The sequence below is a fragment of the Balaenoptera physalus genome, assembly GCF_965194825.1.
Source record: "Balaenoptera physalus genome assembly, chromosome: 1".
Taxonomy (NCBI): domain Eukaryota; kingdom Metazoa; phylum Chordata; class Mammalia; order Artiodactyla; family Balaenopteridae; genus Balaenoptera; species Balaenoptera physalus.
Genome location: NC_138882.1, coordinates 158,247,053 through 158,264,527, shown reverse-complemented (window position 1 = coordinate 158,264,527; position 17,475 = coordinate 158,247,053). Strand labels below are relative to the sequence as shown.

The 17,475-nt window shown below is 41.1% G+C and overlaps 1 protein-coding gene across 15 annotated transcripts in view; it reads left to right on the top strand.

Annotated features, from left to right (window-relative positions):
• The window catches only part of MAST2 (microtubule associated serine/threonine kinase 2), a 201,865-nt gene that overhangs the window by 159,899 nt on the left and 24,491 nt on the right, over positions 1–17,475 (top strand). For 12 of the 15 annotated variants that reach the window (XM_082454304.1, XM_082454303.1, XM_082454311.1 and 9 more), the window contains 3 exons: positions 9,871–9,946; positions 13,229–13,249; positions 15,081–15,159. In XM_082454304.1, coding sequence (XP_082310430.1) covers positions 9,871–9,946; positions 13,229–13,249; positions 15,081–15,159 — 176 coding nt within the window. The remainder of the gene's footprint in view (positions 1–9,870; positions 9,947–13,228; positions 13,250–15,080; positions 15,160–17,475) is intronic. The other 3 variants (XM_082454306.1, XM_082454314.1, XM_082454305.1) reach the window with 1 other exon arrangement.

The following is a 17,475-nucleotide window of genomic DNA, read 5'->3' as shown; positions in this document are numbered from 1 at the left end:
TCAACTGACTGTCAACTGAAAAAAATACACAACGTGAGAGTTGTGAGTTAAGTTTTATTGGGGGCAAAATGAGGACTATGGCCTTGGAGACAGCATTTCAGATAGCTCCGAGAAACTTCTCCAAAGAGGTGGGGGGGAGGTCAGTGTATATGTGATTTTGATAAAGGGTGAGTACATGCAATCAAGCACATATTTTTGCAGAAGGTTTCTGCTAGTCTCTTGAAGGTTACTGTTAGTTACGAGGAGCAGGCGTCACCATGAAGGATTTTAGTGCTTTTCTAGATACGAATAGATTCAAGAATTGGGTTCATAAAATCTTCTCCTAACCATCTGAAAACCTGTTCTGCCAGTTTTTCCTAGAGCACAGAGTGCCTCATTCCTGATCTCCACCCTGAACTCCTTTCAGGGGGTGTTGATGGTCAGCAGCTGCATCGGCTAATTTGATCCTTGTAGAGGTAGATGGCAAGTGCCGGTTTGTAGGTGACAGATCCCAGTTGTTTGTTTATATGTTTTATTATAACTTGTTTTGCTGGGATGGATGATTACTTGTCTTTGACTATTTTTTCCAACTGCTAAACTGCTTGGTAAAGTTGAAAAAGCCTGCTTTCTGGGCTGCTGGATTTTCCATCAATTTTTTTGTCCTGTTGAGCCATTTCTGGTTGTTTTTAAGGAAAAGTTCTTCTCAATGATGTGTTTTGTTTTTGTTTTTGTTTTTTTCTGGAGCCAGAACTGTGAATGTAATTCAGTAAGAAGGGTCAATTTAAATATTTTCTTCAAATGTTAACAGTCTAATATCTTGATCTTCCCTCAGAAGAAGACCAATTCAAATTATTGATTTTATTCTGTCACAATCTTCGTATTAGTAATTTTTGGCTGTTTGGCAAAATGAATATTGGAGAAGTAGAGAAAACACAGTAAGGTAGCACAAACTTTTTAGGCCTTAGCACCTGTATAATAAACAATTTCTACAGTTTTTATCCCAGGTTCCTGGCACAGAGCTTCTAAAAACCTTGGCATTTCCTGAGTGATAGAGTGTCTTTGTTATGCCAATGAGGTAACTCAGGGTGGCCCCCTAGATAGCTTCAGGATGGCAGCTGGTCATCAGGAAAACCAACCATATGGTTAGAAAGTTAGGACTTTGGTCCAGACCAACCTCATGGGGAGGGGAAGGAGCTGGAGATTGAGTTCAATTGTGTAGCCAGTGATTTAATCAATTATGCCTGTGTAGTGAAACTCCATTGAAAACTGTAGACACCAAAGCTCAGAGCAGAGCTTCCTGGTTGGTGAACACATTTATGTGCTGGAAGGGGGACGTACCCAGATTCCACAAGGAGAGGACACAGGAGTTCTGCATTCCTTCCCTGACTTCACCTGTGTACATCCTCTAAACTAAAACTGTAATAGTAAATATAATACTTTCGGAGTTCTGTGAGTTGTTCTAGTGAATTATTGCAGCTGGGGGAAGGCAAGGAAGGCAAGGAAACTTCCAAATTTATAGTCAGTGGGTCACAACTACAGGCACCTCCCTCCTCCCAAGATTTATGGCTGGTATAGGAAGTGAGGCAGTCTCGTTAAGGACTTTGCCCTAAACCTGTTGGGTCTGTGCTAACTGTGTGTGGTTGGTGTCAGAATGGAATTGCAGTACACCCAGTTAGTGTCAGAATAGTACCTTTTTTGAAAAGTGTATTGGAGCCTGGCCAGTTGGGAGGAATGCTTGTTATAATCTGTTTATTATTTCATCAGCTTCCAGGTGGTAGGAATCCATTGTTACTTACCCCTGAACCATAGATGCTTTTTGCCAAAGATTACAATCACATACATAGAGATCTGTTTTGCACTATGTCCTGGCAACTACCCCCATAACTTGCAAGCCATTTCCTTTCTGTGATGTTGGCAGTATTTGGAATATAAGATGTTGAATTGTGAACCAACTCTAAAATGTTCTAACGAACAAATGTATAAACCTTAATAACTGATAAATTAATAAGTACTTTACTTCATTGACACTGGAATAAAGATGTACCATATGGTGCCCTTAATTCGGGTAAATGCCATCAGGGGTTCAAAAACAGGCAAGTAGGGACTTCTCTGGTGGCGCAGTGGTTAAGAATCCACCTGCCAATGCAGGGGACACGGGTTGGAGCCCTGGTCCGGGAAGATCCCACATTGCCGCGGAGCAACTAAGCCCATGAGCCACAATTACTGAGCCTGCGCTCTAGAGCCCGCGAGCCACAACTACTGAGCCTGCGTGCCACAGCTACTGAAGCCTGTGCGCCTAGAGCCCGTGCTCCGCAACAAGAGAAGCCACCACAATGAGAAGCCGGCGTACCGCAACGAAGAGGAGCCCCCGCTCGCTGCAACTAGAGAAGAGCCTGCACGCAGCAACAAAGACCCAATGCAGCCAAAAATAAATAAACAAATAATAAATTTAAAAAATAATAAGCAAGCAGAGGAGAAAGAGGACATAGTTTAAGACTCAGAAAAAGCCTTTGATATAGAAGCTGTTGCAAACTAACTCTGGGTGAATACAGTCCGACTTTGGCTTTATGGAGGCCTTAATCATCTATCATTTGACTTATTGAAGAAACCCCTTAATTCCTTTTCTCTTTCTACTGAGTCCAGTCTAAATTTTGAAGCTGGACATTTTTTGTGATGTATCACTTTGTACCTGTCATTCTACTGCTTAGAATTTTCAAATAGCATTCATCGAAGTGGTTCTCTAAAGGTGATCCCCTTGGGTATGGGGGAAAATATAAAAACTTTTACTTTTCTTTTTTTTTTAATTTAATTAATTAATTTATTTATTTTTGTACACTTGTAGAACGGTGTGGAGGGACTTTTGGAAAGTTTGTATAAGAAGGAAATTTACTGGTTGTAATATGCTGACTAGGAGGTATTTGCGGGGTGAGGGGAGGCAAATACTCCTATCCCTTCAGGGTGAAGGTGACATTTTAACAATGAGTGAAAAAGTAGCTACAGTTTGAAAGAAGTTTGTGCCACAGAGAGAGCATTTTGAAAATGGATGTTTTGAAATGTTCCCATCTATATGTGATTTTATTGACAAAAATGATGTCACCTATTGAAACAGGTAAATCTGCCACTTTTTAAAAAACATTGGAAATAGAATATTTCTTATCTTCCAAATGAAAAGTTCAATAGATTTTGAACCTATTTGTTAAGAATTAAAAAAACATTATAGGGACTTCCCTGGTGGCGCAGTGGTTAAGAATCTGCCTGCCAACCCCAGGTACACGGGTTCCATCCCTGGTCCGGGAAGATTCCACATGCTGAGGAGCAGCTAAGCCCATGCACCACAACTACTGAACGCGTGCCACAACTACTGAAGCCTGCGTGCCCTAGAGCCCGCGCACTGCACCTACTGAGCCCATGCACCACAACTCCTGAAGCCCGCGTGCTCTAGGGCCCATGTTCTGCAACAAGAGAAGCCACCGCAATGAGAAGCCCGCACACCACAACGAAGAGTATTCCCCGCTCACTGCAACTAGAGAAAGCCCGCATGCAGCAACAAAGACCCAATGCAGCCATAAATAAATAAATAAACTTTAAAAAAATTTATTAAATATTTCCATTAGTTTCCGAGAAAAACTGCTTGACGTCACAGAAGACAGAAGAAAGTTTTATCACCCTTTGAACAAAAGGGTGAAATGATCTAATAAACAGAGCCAATAATGTACTACTTTCATTGGGAGCTACATGTCTGTGAGGTTTATTTTCCACCTATAATAAAACCAATCACAAAATCTAAATTTAAAAACCAAACTGCAAAAGACCTAAGATTTCTAAAAATATGAACCATCTTCAGTCACACTGCACTTTTTTTAAAAAAGCAAAAAATTGTGTAACATGAATAAAATAAATTTTAATTTTTAAAATATTTGTTTTAAGGCATACATTTTGATAACTTTTGACATACTTATACATCTGTGAAACTATCACCACCATCAAAATAGTGAATATATCCATCATGTCCAAAAGTTTCTGCAGTGTCCTTTTATAATTCCTTCCATCTCCAGGCAACCACTGATCTGCTTTCTGTCACTTATAGATTAGTATGAATTTTGTAGAATTTTTATCTAAGTGGAATCACATAGTATGTATTCTTTTTTTTGTCTGGCTTCTTGTCCTTTGCATTTCCATGTGAATTTTAAAAGCAGCTTATCCAAAAGGCAACTGGTGGGGAAGGTTGTGCATGAGTGAGGGCAGGGGATATATGGAAAGTCTCTGTACTTTTGGCTCAATTTTGCTGTGAACCTAAAACTGCTCTTTAAAATAGTCTTTTTTTTTTTTTTTTTTAAGGCAGTTGGAACTTTGATTTTGATTATGCTAAACGTGTAGATCAGTTAGGGGAGAAGTGACTTCTTAATATTGACCCTTCTTACTCATGGGCTATTTCCCCATTTATTTAGGCTGTCTTTAATTTCTCTTAACACTTTTGTATAGCTCTTGTACATCTTTTGTCAAGTTTACCTCTTAAGTATTCCATATTTTTAATACAGTAAATGGTATTGCTTTCATTTTCAATTTCTGATTGTTGCTAGTATATAGAAATATAGTAGATTTTTGTATATTGATCTTATATCCTGTAGCCTTGCTAAACTTGCTTATTATAAGTAGCTTTATTGTAGATTCTGTCAGATTTTCTACATAGATGATCATGTTGTCTATGAATAAATACAATTTTTTGTCTTCCTTTCTGATCTGGATACTTTTTAAAATTTCTCTTTATCGCCTATTTCACTCACTAGATCCTCCAGTACAGTTTTGAATGGAAATAGTGAGCATGGACGTCCTTACCTTATTTCCGATCCTAGACCATTTTGTCTTCACCGTTAAGGAAATGTTAGCTATGGGTTTGTCATAGATGCCTTTTATCAATTTAAGAATGTTTCCTTCTATTCCTAGTTTGGAGAAAGTTTTTATGAAAAATGGTTGTTGGATTTTTGCCAAATGCTTTTTCTGTGTCTAATGCAATGATATTACGGTTTTTCTTTTTTAGCCTATTATTATGGTGGGTTTTATTCATTGATTTTTCAGATTTTAAACCAACTTGTATTCCTGGGATAAACCCTACTTGGTCATAATGTATTATCCTTTTAATATATTGTTGGATTTGATTTGTTGAAATTTTGTTGAGAATGTACAATATATTCATCTTTGGCTGGTTTTAGTATTAAGAGTAATGGTAACTTCATACAATGAGTTGGGAAGGATTCCCTTCTCAGTGTTCTGGAAGAGTTTGTGTAGAATTGTTATTATTTCTTCCTTAAATGTTTGGTAGAATTCTCCAGTTAAGCCATCTTGGCCTGGAGTTTTCTTCGTGGGAAGGTTCTAAAGAATAAATTTAATTTGTTTAATAGATACAAGGCTATTCAGGTAATCTATTTCTGAATGAGCTTTGGTGGTTTGTACCTTTAATAAAAATTTCGATTCCATCTAAGTTGTCAAATTAATTGACATAAGCTTGTTCATAATATTGCCTGATTATTCTTCTGATATCTGTACAATCTGTAGGATGTCACCTCTTTCATTCCTGATGTCAGTATTTTGTGTCTTCTCTCTTTTTTTCCTGATCAGTATGTCTATAGTTTATTGATCTTAAAAGATCTGTATATGGTTTTGCTAATTTTCTCTATTGTTTTTCTTTGTTTTTTAATTGATTTCTTCAGTTATCTTTGTGCTTTCCTTTATTCTGGGTTTCATTTGCTCTTTTTCTAATTTCTTAAGATAGAAGCTGAGGTCACTGCATTGAGTCATTCTTTTCTAATACAGGTATTTAGTGATATAATTTTCCTGCTATGGAATTGCTTTAACTGATATGATATGTTTTCATTTTTATTTAGTTTAAAATACTTTTCTAATTTCCCTTTTCGTTTCTGCTTTGACCCACAGATTATTCAGAAGTGTGTTGTTTAGTTTCCAAATATTTAGAGATTTTCCAAAGGTCTTTCTGTTACTGATTTCTAATTAAATTTCATTGTGGTCAGAGAACATACTTTATATGTCTTGAATTCTTTTAAATTTATTGGATCTTGTTTTATGGACCAGAATATGATCCTTCTTAGTACATGTTCCATGTTCACTTGAAAAGAATGTATATTCTGCTGTTGTTTGGTATTTTTTCCTTAAGTGTTTGGTCAAATTTATCAGTGAAATATCTGAGACTGATCTTTTCTTTTTTGAATGATTATGAATATTGATACTTTCTTTAATAAGTTCTTTCTTTTTTTATCCAGTCTTACAATCTCTGTCTTTTAATTGGGGCTTTTAGACTATTTACATTTACTTACTATTGTTGTTGATATGGTTTGGTTTAAATCTGTCACCTTCCTATTTGTTTTCTAATTGTACCATCTGTTTTTTCTTCTTTGCTCTTTTGCTCTTTTATTTGGGGTTTAGTGTTTTTTATTCCATTTCATATCCTTTATTGGCTTATGAGCTATAACTCTTTGTTATTTAGTGGTTGGATTAGCATGTATAGTATATATCTTTATCACCATACTAAACCACTTCACATATAGCTAACTTTTCCAGTGCTCTTCATTCTTTTGTGTAGATCTATATTTCCTCCTGGTATTATTTTCCTTCTGCCTAAAGGAAATTTTAAAAATATTTCTTGTAGTGCAATCTTCTGTTGAGGATTTCGTTTGGCTTTTTTATCTGAAAATATCTTTATTTCACCTTTGTTTTTTAAAAATATTTTAAAAATATTTTCACTGGTGCAATGACTTCTGACACTAACTGCCCAGAATTAGGCGAGACTTCTCAGGTTATGGGCACAGTCCTCCACAAAACTATCATTACTTTAGACATCCATGCTTGGTGATTCCCAGGCCACCCATAATTCTGACCAATTGGATACAAATTCAAGGGTTCCCACTACCTCCTCAGGTTTAATAATTTGCTAGAATGACTTACAGAACTCAGGAAAGCACTATACTTACAAATACAGTTTTATTATAGCAAAAAGGGTACATTAAGAACCAGCCAGGGACTTCCCCGGTGGTCCAGTGGTTAAGAATCCGCCTTCCAATGTAGGGGACATGGATTTGATCCCTGGTCGGGGAACTAAGATCCCACATGCCATGGGGCAACTAAGCCAGCACGCTCTAGAGCCTGCTTACCACAACTGGAGAACCCACACGCCACAACTACTGAGCCTGTGCACTCTGGAGCCCACGCGCCACAACTAGAGAGGCTGCGCACTACAAGTACTGAGCCTGTGCGCCACAACAAAGAGCCTGCGCGCACCACAACTAAGACCCAATGCAGCCAAATAAATAAAAGAATCAGCCAAAAAAAGAGACTTATAAGGTGAGGTCTGGGAGGGTCCCACGTGTGAAGCTTCCAGTGCCTTCTCTCCATGAAGTCTAGATGCATCAATCCCCTGGCACGCTGGTGTGTAACAGTACGCAGAGTATTATTAACCAGGAAAGCTCATCAAAGCTTTGGTGTCCAGAGTGCTTATTGGGGTTTCATTATGTAGATGTGATTGATTGATTCATTGGCTATGTGATTGAACTCAGTCTCTAGCACCCCTCCGTTCCCTGGAGGTCAGAGTAATATCAGATGGCGGAAAGCCCCAGCCCTCTAGTCACATGATTGGTCATCTCATTTGCATAAACTGTCTGGCCCCACCATAAATAACAAAGACACCCCCATCACTTGGGAAATTGCAAAGATTTAGAGGCACATTCCCAGGAACTGGGGACAAACGCCACCAGATTCTTTATTACACAATAGCTGGTATAGAATTCTAGGTTGGTAGGATTTGTGTTTTTTTTCATTAATTTAAAGATGTTCCATTGCCTTCATGCATTGTTTTCAATGAGAAGTCTGCTGTAATCCTTATCTTTGTTTCTCTGTATATAACATGTCTTTCTTACCCCCCTATCCACCTCCCAACTGCTTCTAAGATTTTTCTTTTTATCATGAGTTTTGAGCAATATGATTATAATGTGCTTTGGTATAGTTTTCTTCCTCTTTCTCTCAGGGTTCTTGGAGATTCTTAGATATGTGCGTTTATAGTTTTTTTCCACCAAATTTGGAAAACTGTCAGCCATTATTTCTTCAAATATGTTTTCTGCTCCCCCACTCTCTTCTCCTTTAAGGATTATTAGTCTGCTTGAAGTTGTCTCACAGCTCAGTGATGTGCTGGTTTTTATTATTGTTGTTGTTGTTGTTTACAGCTTTATTTCCTCTTAGTGTTAGTTATTTCTGACATATGTGTGTTCTATGAATCCCTAGCTTTACTGTGAGCACCTGGAAGATTCATGTTCTTCCCGATAACCATCACCACACCTGGTCCTTGGAAGGCTGGTCATTGTTTGTAGGATACTCATGTCCACGATTTCCTTGAGGCTTTAGCTGGGTGGTTTTGGGAACCAACAAAGGGCATCTAGTTTTACATGTCAGGGATCAAACTGAAGGTACTTTTTAATCTCTGAGATGACACTATTTAAAAAGAATAGGGATTTTTTTTTTTTTAAGACCTTGATAATTCTGAGGAGGCCTGATTCTTTTTAAGTCCTGCCTAAGGAAACAGTTGTTCTAAATCACTTTTCTCACACCCTGGTGGCATGTGCCAGCCAGGAGGTGGGATAGATTGTAGGAGATAGCCCTAGACACATGGGAAACCCAGAGTTGGTACTAGGTTGAGAGCATAAGGTTGTACACCTCATTGGGGATCCCTGTCAAGGGAATGAGTGGAAGCTGAAAATGCCTCTTCTTCACTAGTTCTCCTAAAGAGAGTGCCTTTATATAATTGATACAGAGGTGCTGCATAGGGTTGGGGGGCATTGTTTGAGAGGCTGGTTTTTCCAAGATCAGTACAGAAAGGCAAGTGCTATCCACACCTGCTGAATGGAGGTAATGAGAAACACCTGGACAGCTTCATGGCCCCTTGGAACAGTCATACCCTATACAGGAAATAAACTGCCCAAGAAAAATCCAGGGCATGGTGAACTACCAGGTCCCTGGATAGCAGTTCCTCATAGCCAGTGTTGGTTCATAGAGGTGAGCACAGAAGTGGGGAGGTGGGCAGGGATTGGCAGAGTGGTTAGCACATCATAGAGTATGGTGCTTACTTCAACATGATTTTTGGGTAGAGACATGTTGGCAGTTCCTCCTAAATACCAGCCCCCAGCTGGAAGTTAGACCAAAGAAGTATGGCAGGCTTAGGTTTGAGAATTGTGGTCATAGTGCTAAGGTAAGCACACAGTTTTGTTCAAAGCTTCTGAGCTATAAGTTTACAAGTTATAAGGGACATGTGAAAACTAATAAAGAGATAGAGATAATTCCTACACTGTGAAGGGGTTGGGCATGCTTTGCAGACTTGGGGGCCTTGTGTATGGACTGTTTAAGGAGCACTGCTCTCCTGAGAACTTCATTTTCGCTTAAGCACACATATTTCTGGGTTAGCCCCTTGGATGCAGTGTGCAGAGATATATGTGCAAGAGACCTTCAGGCCAGGAGTCCCGTTGCCCTTTGAGAAGTGTGAGCGTTTGGCCATGCTATCTGTACTGAATGAGTTCAAGCCTTTGGAAAGTTGGGTTAACTTGAATAGGCAGATTGGAACCTGAGGTGTTCCAAGGAGGGCAGGTTGCTGCTAGATCTAAAACAGATGTCTGAGAAACATAGATGGTTACAGGCAACTTGGGAACAAGGGAGAAACCTCTGGGCTGCCAATTTTTGCAGAGAGAATCACTAAACTAATGGTGGACCTGGAAAAATAACCATATAATGCTAATTGCCGGTGCTAGGGGCTGATTTCTTCCCTGAAGGTTATTATCATCTCAACCCTCCTCAGAAGCAAACCTCACAGAGGATTTCTTTTACTTTCCTTGTCCACAGGTAACAGTCCTTTGGACAGCCCCCGGAATTTCTCTCCAAATGCACCTGCTCACTTTTCCTTTGTTCCTGCCCGTAGGTAAGTTGATAGAAAAACTCCTCTGTGACTAACGTGTGGCATTTGCATGAATGTCAGTTAAATATCAGCTTCCTCCTTTGAGGCACTGCCCTTCCAAGTGTGTTACCTTGGTCTACCAGCCATCAAAATTCCTTTCCTGCTTTCCTCGCCCAGGTCATAAACATCTTGTTCAAGCTTTGCTTTCCGAACACCATAGGTATTTGTGTTTGAATGTTCAAATGGGCAAGTAGATATTACAAGTGAATTTATTTTATAATCTTAAGCACAAGTCCCTGGTTTCCTGAGGGTATGTTCGAAAACATTATACTCTTGATTGAAAGCTATCCTAGAGTGATCGATGAGAAAATGGGTTCTCCTCCCAGGAGGACCCAAAGTTATACTCTTATTCCTGTAACTCAGGTAGTTCCAGGGAACTAGAAGAGGCCATTTATGCCTCCCTCCTTGGGGATAAAGAGACTACCAGGTCTTCACTTATCCTCCCATGAATTTAGAAAGATTTGGTGTGTTGCAGAGCCGTGCTTGTATTCCTCACATTTCACTTATTTCTGGAAATGATATCAACTTATCCCTGGCCCATGGTAGCAATCCTGACAGTTCAGCCCATTGCCAGCGTATCACCTGGCCTCTTGAGAAGTACTGAGCTGATTGACATGAGTCAATCCATATACCAAGACTTCTTCTTTTTGTTTTTTTAAAAATACATTTATTTATTGTTTATTTTTGGCTGTGTTGGGTCTTCGTTGCTGCATGTGGGCTTTCTCTAGTTGCAGTGAGTGGGGGCTACTCTTCGTTGTGGTGCGTGGGCTTCTCATTGCGGTGGCTTCTCTTGTTGCGGAGCACGGGCTCTAGGCGCACAGGCTTCAGTAGCTGTGGCACGCGGGCTCAGTAGTTGTGGCTCGCGGGCTCTGGAGCGCAGGCTCAGTAGTTGTGGCACACGGGCTTAGTTGCTCCGCAGCATGTGGGATCTTCCCAGACCAGGGCTCGAACCCGTGTCCCCTGCATTGGCAGGCAGATTCTTAACCACTGCGCCACCAGGGAAGTACCCCAAGACTTCTTATACAAATTATTTACTTTTCAGAACATCTTTAAAATTCTTTCTTGGCAGCATTCACGTTCTTTGACTTTATTTTTTATTTTTATTTTTAAAAATATTCTTGGTTAGAGTCAGTCTTTGGTATTAAGACCTCCAGAAAAATCATGGCTCCAGATTTGGAGCCTCTAATGGATGGAGAATGATATATACATCTTGAGATCAGAGTAGTAGTAGTAGTACTCAGACTACTTTTTTAAAAGAGATAACAGAAAAAGAACAGATTCCTAATTTAACAGCATTAACTCACTGTTAAAATGGCAACCCAGAAGAAATCCACCCCCTTCCTCTCCAGGATTCTGTGAGCTGAAAAGGACGTGGACAGGTTGGGAGAAGTTTGATGGCTGACTTGGGTGCCCCTCCTGACCCAATTGCCTTACTCAAAGCAAGTATCGTCAGAGTTTGTTCCATGGACTCACCTCTCCTACCCTGTGTAACTTCGTTAGTTAACTAAGGATCCAGATAGGAACACTTACAGTATAGGTATATAATGGGTGGATGCATTTGCTTTCCAGCCCAGCTGAAAGTCTAACTTATCCCAGACTTCCTGCCTTGATTGTGTTTGAACTGTAGCCTCAGATTAGGTCTGAGCTGGGACAGTAGGACCTGTGACCATTCTCTGTAAATGGCATTGAGTCATTTCCCATTCATTCAATAAATGTTTACTGAGTACCCAGTAAGCCCAGGCACATGCTGGGTACTTAGTTATATAGTGGGAACCAGACAGACAGAGCCCTAACTTTCTAGAAACTTAGTAGACTTAGTAGAGTCTGTGCACTTGTTGTTCCCTTTGAGGGAATGCTGTTCCCTCAGGTCTTCGCTTAGTTAACTCCTTCTTGTCTTTCATTTCTCATCTTAAATGTCAACTCCCCAGAGAGGCCTTCCCTCACCATACAATATAAAGGAGCCCCCTCATCATTCTCCAGCAAACCATCCAGTTTTATTTCCAAACTAGTACTTTTCAATGCCTGATACAGTCACCCCTCGGTATCCAGAGGGGATTGGTTCCAGGACCCTGGTGGATACCAAAGTCTACAGGTGTTTCCCTTATATAAAATGGCATAGTATTTGCATATAACCTATGCACATCCTCTTGTATACTTTAAATCATCTCTAGATTACTTATAATACCTAATGCAATGTAAATGCTATGTAAATAGTTTTAAATACAGTGTGAATAGTTGCTGGCATGGAGCACATTCAAGTTTGGCTTTGTGGAACTTTCTGGATTTTTTTTCCCCTGAATATTTTTGATTCAGTGTTGGTTGAATCTACAGATGCAGAACCCGTGGATAAGGAGGGCTGACTGTAGTTTCTTATTTGTTTTCTGTTTCCTCTCAACCAGAATCAAAGCACCTTTAATAGTGATGCCTTAATATGGTGAAAATATGTCTGCTAGTATATAATAAGCACTCAGTCGGTGCTTATTGATTGAATGAGTGGTGGGGAAGAATAACGAACAAGCAAACAAACAAATATATAGCTGTAACCTGTGATAAGCACCGTGAAGGGAAAGAACATGATGCTGCCTAAAAGAGTAGGAAAGGAATGAGGCTGGAGAGTCTGTACTGGGTGGTCATGTAAGGCCTCTCGGAAGGAGTGACTTTTAAGCCAACCTGAAGGATAAGAAGGAGCCTGCCATGTTGGGAGTGAGGATGCAGGTGTGTAGACCAATCCATGCACAGGGAATAGCATGTTCCATTGGTGTCCTGTGTCTGCATCATTCCCTGGGCTTTAGGAGTAGGATCAGCTGGGGGCTTTGGGACCTGGTATTACCACTGAGATCCACACAGGTCTGTGCTAGGTGGCCTGAAGTCTGAGTTGTATGTGAGGAAGACAGAACCCCGGGCTGTCCCCTTACCAGACATAGTAGGAAAAGTAGCTAGGTATTGGTGGGGGAGGGGAGGAAGACTTCAACCCTGCGAAACAAGGTACTCAGGAATTGTGTTTCCTATCACTGAAGTTGGGCATGAGCTTTATAGCATCACATTAGTTTGGAATATCACACAAAAGGCAGATTTAATGAAACTCTAGGGATAAACCCATTAGTCACACAATTTCACTACTAACTTACACACATTCGTAAACAAAAGGTTTGTCTCTGCCAAGCTAGACCAAATGCCAAGCGTCAAACAGAGCAGTCTCTCTGGTTCCCTTTGATTCTCACTTTAATGTATGTCTTTTCACTACAGCCATGGCCACAGAGCAGACAGGTAATAGCGGACGTGATGGGGAGAGGGGCTGGGAAACTGCTATGCATGGCCAGACAGTATGGTTTGTGGTTTTATGCTTGGTGAGAACTGGCTGTGATGAGTCTTCTCTGACTGTGGGTATGAACATTTGGCCTTTCATTTCTATCAAAGAGGCCCTAAGGGAGCCCCCTCTACCTGCTGGAACCAAGGCTCCGTGCTCATATGTTTAGAAGGCAGGATTTGCTAAATATTTAGTTCCAAGCTTCTGAGCGTAGGGACAGGTCACCCTCATTCCCACAACTTTCCTCAGTCACTCAGTGGGATGACCAGGCAGAGGAAATGGAGGCATCCTGTAGTGGCATTTCTGACTCTGGTGGTCCCTGCTCTTCAGTTTACAGAAAAACGGCTGCCATGCAGTTGGTTCCCATTTCTGTATGAAGGAGGAAAAATCACCTGTGGAGAAGTGTATCTGACAAGGGTTTGGGAAATGCCTCCCTGAGTTAGACTAGTCCCATCTTTGCTGAGCTCTGTTTTCCTGGAATTGACTTGCTTCCTTGTGTAGAGCTCTCAGGACCCAAAAGAGAGAGCAGAGAGAATATCATGTTTGAGCAGCCTCCTGGACATTTCTTTGCCTCAGAGACTAGGTTCCAGCAGGACCGGCTGCCTGGGTGGCATGAAGTTTGAGTCATGTGCATGTGGCATGGAACCCCCGGCTGTCCCCTTACAGAACATAGTAGGAAAAGCTGCTTGGTATTGGTGGGGGTGGAGAGGAGTGCTTCCAAAAGAGAAGCCCTGGCAAGATTGATTCCTTTTTTTCCTTCTTCCTCTCCATGCCTCCCCGCACCCACCTTTAACTGTGGAGCCTGGGACAATTCATCCAGATCTCTGGGTCTTAATGTTTTCTCTGAAGATTGAGAGTATTGAACTTAACTTCTAAAGGTCCTCCATTGCTAACGTTCTTAGGTTCTGTGGGTCACATCAAAGAAGTTTTTCTATAACTTCAACCAGAGCAGGCTGTACCCCTAAGCTCCACAAGAAAGAACATTTGTGTTACAACACATCCTGTAGTCCAGGAAAGAATCACTTGTCCATGTTATAAAAGCTTCAAACCAGATACTTGCTTGATCTTTCTTCTCTAAAGCAAAGCAGATAACTGTGGTTCTCTGTGATGAGAGCTTCAGAGCACATCCTCTAAAGAGCAGCTAGAAGCCTGCCCCGAAGTCTCATATATGGCCAAAGCTATGCCACTTCACTCTTCTTTCATAAGGTTGCTGTCACTCTTTGGCAAACATTCTCAAAGATTGGATTTATGAGTCCTAATGGGTCCTGGGTAGCCTTTGACTATTTGCAATCTATTGATTCATACTCAGACCCAGGTGGTAGTTTCACTTCTTCCCGGTTATCAACCTAGTGGCCTGGGGAACACCAAAGGACCCTTCGCATGGAGACTTCAAAAAGGGAACTAGCATTTCAGTGGCAGTTCTCTCCTTGTGATGATGCCTTTAGCTGCAGTCCTCTGTCATTGCTTCTCTGTCATTGCTAAAAGTGAATAAGTTGAGAGTATAAAGATTTTTATTCCAAAACCATAATATTGCATAACAGATATTCTTATTTAAAGTTATGGACTCCTTTATAGTCAGAGATGTCTGTCTTTGCAGTGGAAAACACACAACAATAGGCCCCTTGTAGGAAAGAGATATGAAAGCGTGTGCTGGACTGAGCAGTACTGTCTTGAGACAAGAAGAGCCTACCAATGAATCAACTGCCCCAAAAAACCTGATGGAAAGACAGGCAGGTCCTGGGCTCAGGGTGGGGTTCGGTAGAAACTGCCTAACATTCTTTTCTTACATAGGACCGATGGACGGCGCTGGTCTTTGGCCTCTTTGCCTTCTTCAGGCTATGGAACCAACACTCCTAGTTCTACTGTCTCAGTAAGTAGCCAAATCTGTGGCCGTACCTCCTTCACCCTGAGGAAATACTTCCCTACAGGTATTGCTCCCTGTCCCTACAGTGTTGCAAAATGGTTCTCAACTTTTTCTCCAAAGCCCAACTCAAAGAGGTTGCTGAGGTCTGGTGGCCCTTAACAGCCATAGTCAGATCCATTAAGTGCCTTTGGAAAGAATTAACCAGCATGTTTCTGAGCGTCAGTTATTCCTAATGGAGTCAGAAGAGGGCTTGAGGATGGACTTTTGCTTTGCCCACGAGGCCAGGCACAGGGACTCCTAAGCACGGTTCCCTTGCTCCCCTATTTTATTTGTAGAACTGCAACCAAGAGCAGATAACACCACCCCCCCGCCATGTCACAAAGGCCTGGTAGACCCTCCTCCAACTTTTTCACCTTTTCCTTTCAAAAAAGAAGGGGAGGATGAATGTGATTTGATGTTCAAGTTTGATTGTATATCAGCAAAAAAAAATATTGGGCCTGTCTCTAAAACTTCTAGTTATATCTCTTTTAGAGAAGATTTTAGCCTAAAACACAACAAATGTCCTAACTGCCACTATGCACAATTGACCCTAAAATGAGTCTTCCTCATTGAGCGACATTTAATTGAAGCCAGGATGACAAGTTGTCAAACACGTTCTGTAAAGGGCACATATTTTACGCTTTGTAGGCCACAGACTGGATGACCCGTTTTTCCATGTCTTCCACCATTCTTCAGGTCTTCTCAGCTCAGTTTGTATTCATAAATCCCAAGCAGGTAAAAGAAGTTATCATTTCCTCCCTTGACCTAGATATTACTCTATTTTAAAATTTTTTATTTATTATTTTTTTGGCTGCTCTGTGCTGCATGTGGGATCTTAGTTCCCCAACCAGGGATCGAACCCGTGCCCCCTGCAGTGAAAGCACGGAGTCTTAACCACTGGACCACCAGGAAAGTCCTAGATTTTACTCTTAAATTAATCCAAAGATCTCACTGGTCTTTTGGCAGCTGTTTAGTTTCAGATCTTTCCCTAGTAAATATCCCTTCCCCATAATTCTTTACTCAAACAGGTGATTTTTGAGACCCAAATTAAGAGTCATGTATTTATTATATATATATATTCCTGTTCAATAAGTTTTAATAGACTCAACCCATTGCTCCAGCTTATTTTATTGGAATACCTTAAAATACCAATTTTGCTTCATGTTAGTTGCATTTGGGTGAGAATACTTTTTGCAACTTCTATCCAAATCATTTATAAAAATGTGACCAAGACAGAGCGTCATGAAAACTTCCCACTAGCTGTTTACAACTTTATGTATTATAGGATTCCATGAGAGAAGTGTGCCCTGTAAGTCAAAAAAAATTTTGATTTCTCACTTGGTATTAAGGCTTACGTGTGGCAACAGAGTTTTCTTGGTGTGGCACTGCAGCTTTGAGTGTAAATGAATTTAGACATTTAACCCCAGATCCTTCATCAGTTGGTGAACAGAAATTGAGCCAATAGTGTTAGATTTGCTGCTGCTGTAGCCAGTCTTGTCAGGTAAGGGCGGGAGTTCACTGATCCAGGTGCTGACCGGGGCTGCCACGGCAATGGCTGCATTGGTGGGATGCCTGTAATAGCACAGCTCACTCCCTCAAATGGGCTCTTGTGATTGTGGAATCTCAGTCGTTGGGCCATGTTTAGAATTCTTAATTGTTTTCAGGTCAAGTCTAATCTTTGGGTTCTAGATCTAAAAATAATTTTCTTCCCTGCTGGATTTTCTTGCCTATTGGTGTCCCTAGAGCCTGGGCAAAGCCTTCACAGCTGCAGCAAAGCCAGTTGCCCTCTGGGTAACAGCCTAAAGGAAACATTGCTGAGCCATCCTGGGGCTCTCCCAAGGTGTTGTAGAAGGGGAAACTTACGGGATTGTCATTTGTAGGCTGGGCATACCTGGAACATTTCCCAATAAGCCAGGAAGCATGATTTATTATAATTACTTTCCATTCTAACTAGCCAAAAGCTTCACTGAGGGCAAAGGGTCCACGTGGAAGAATCTGCTTTTTGCCACCTAAAGAGGCTCCCTAGGTAGTTGGGGAGCTGTCACACCTCATGAATGTCTGGGTCTGGCCCCCTGCAAGGCTCATGAAGGACAATAGTATCTTGGCTTCGTCAGAACTGAGAGCTCTGAAGGATAGAGATGAACGGGATCATGCACAGTGGAGGCTCAAGGGGGCGAGGGGAAGCATGCTGGCTGTGGGCTGACTTCAGGTTTACGTTGACTGGGGAGCCCCTGACCGTTTTCAGTCCTTCTCCACTTCTAGACTGCCTTAGACATGTCTTTA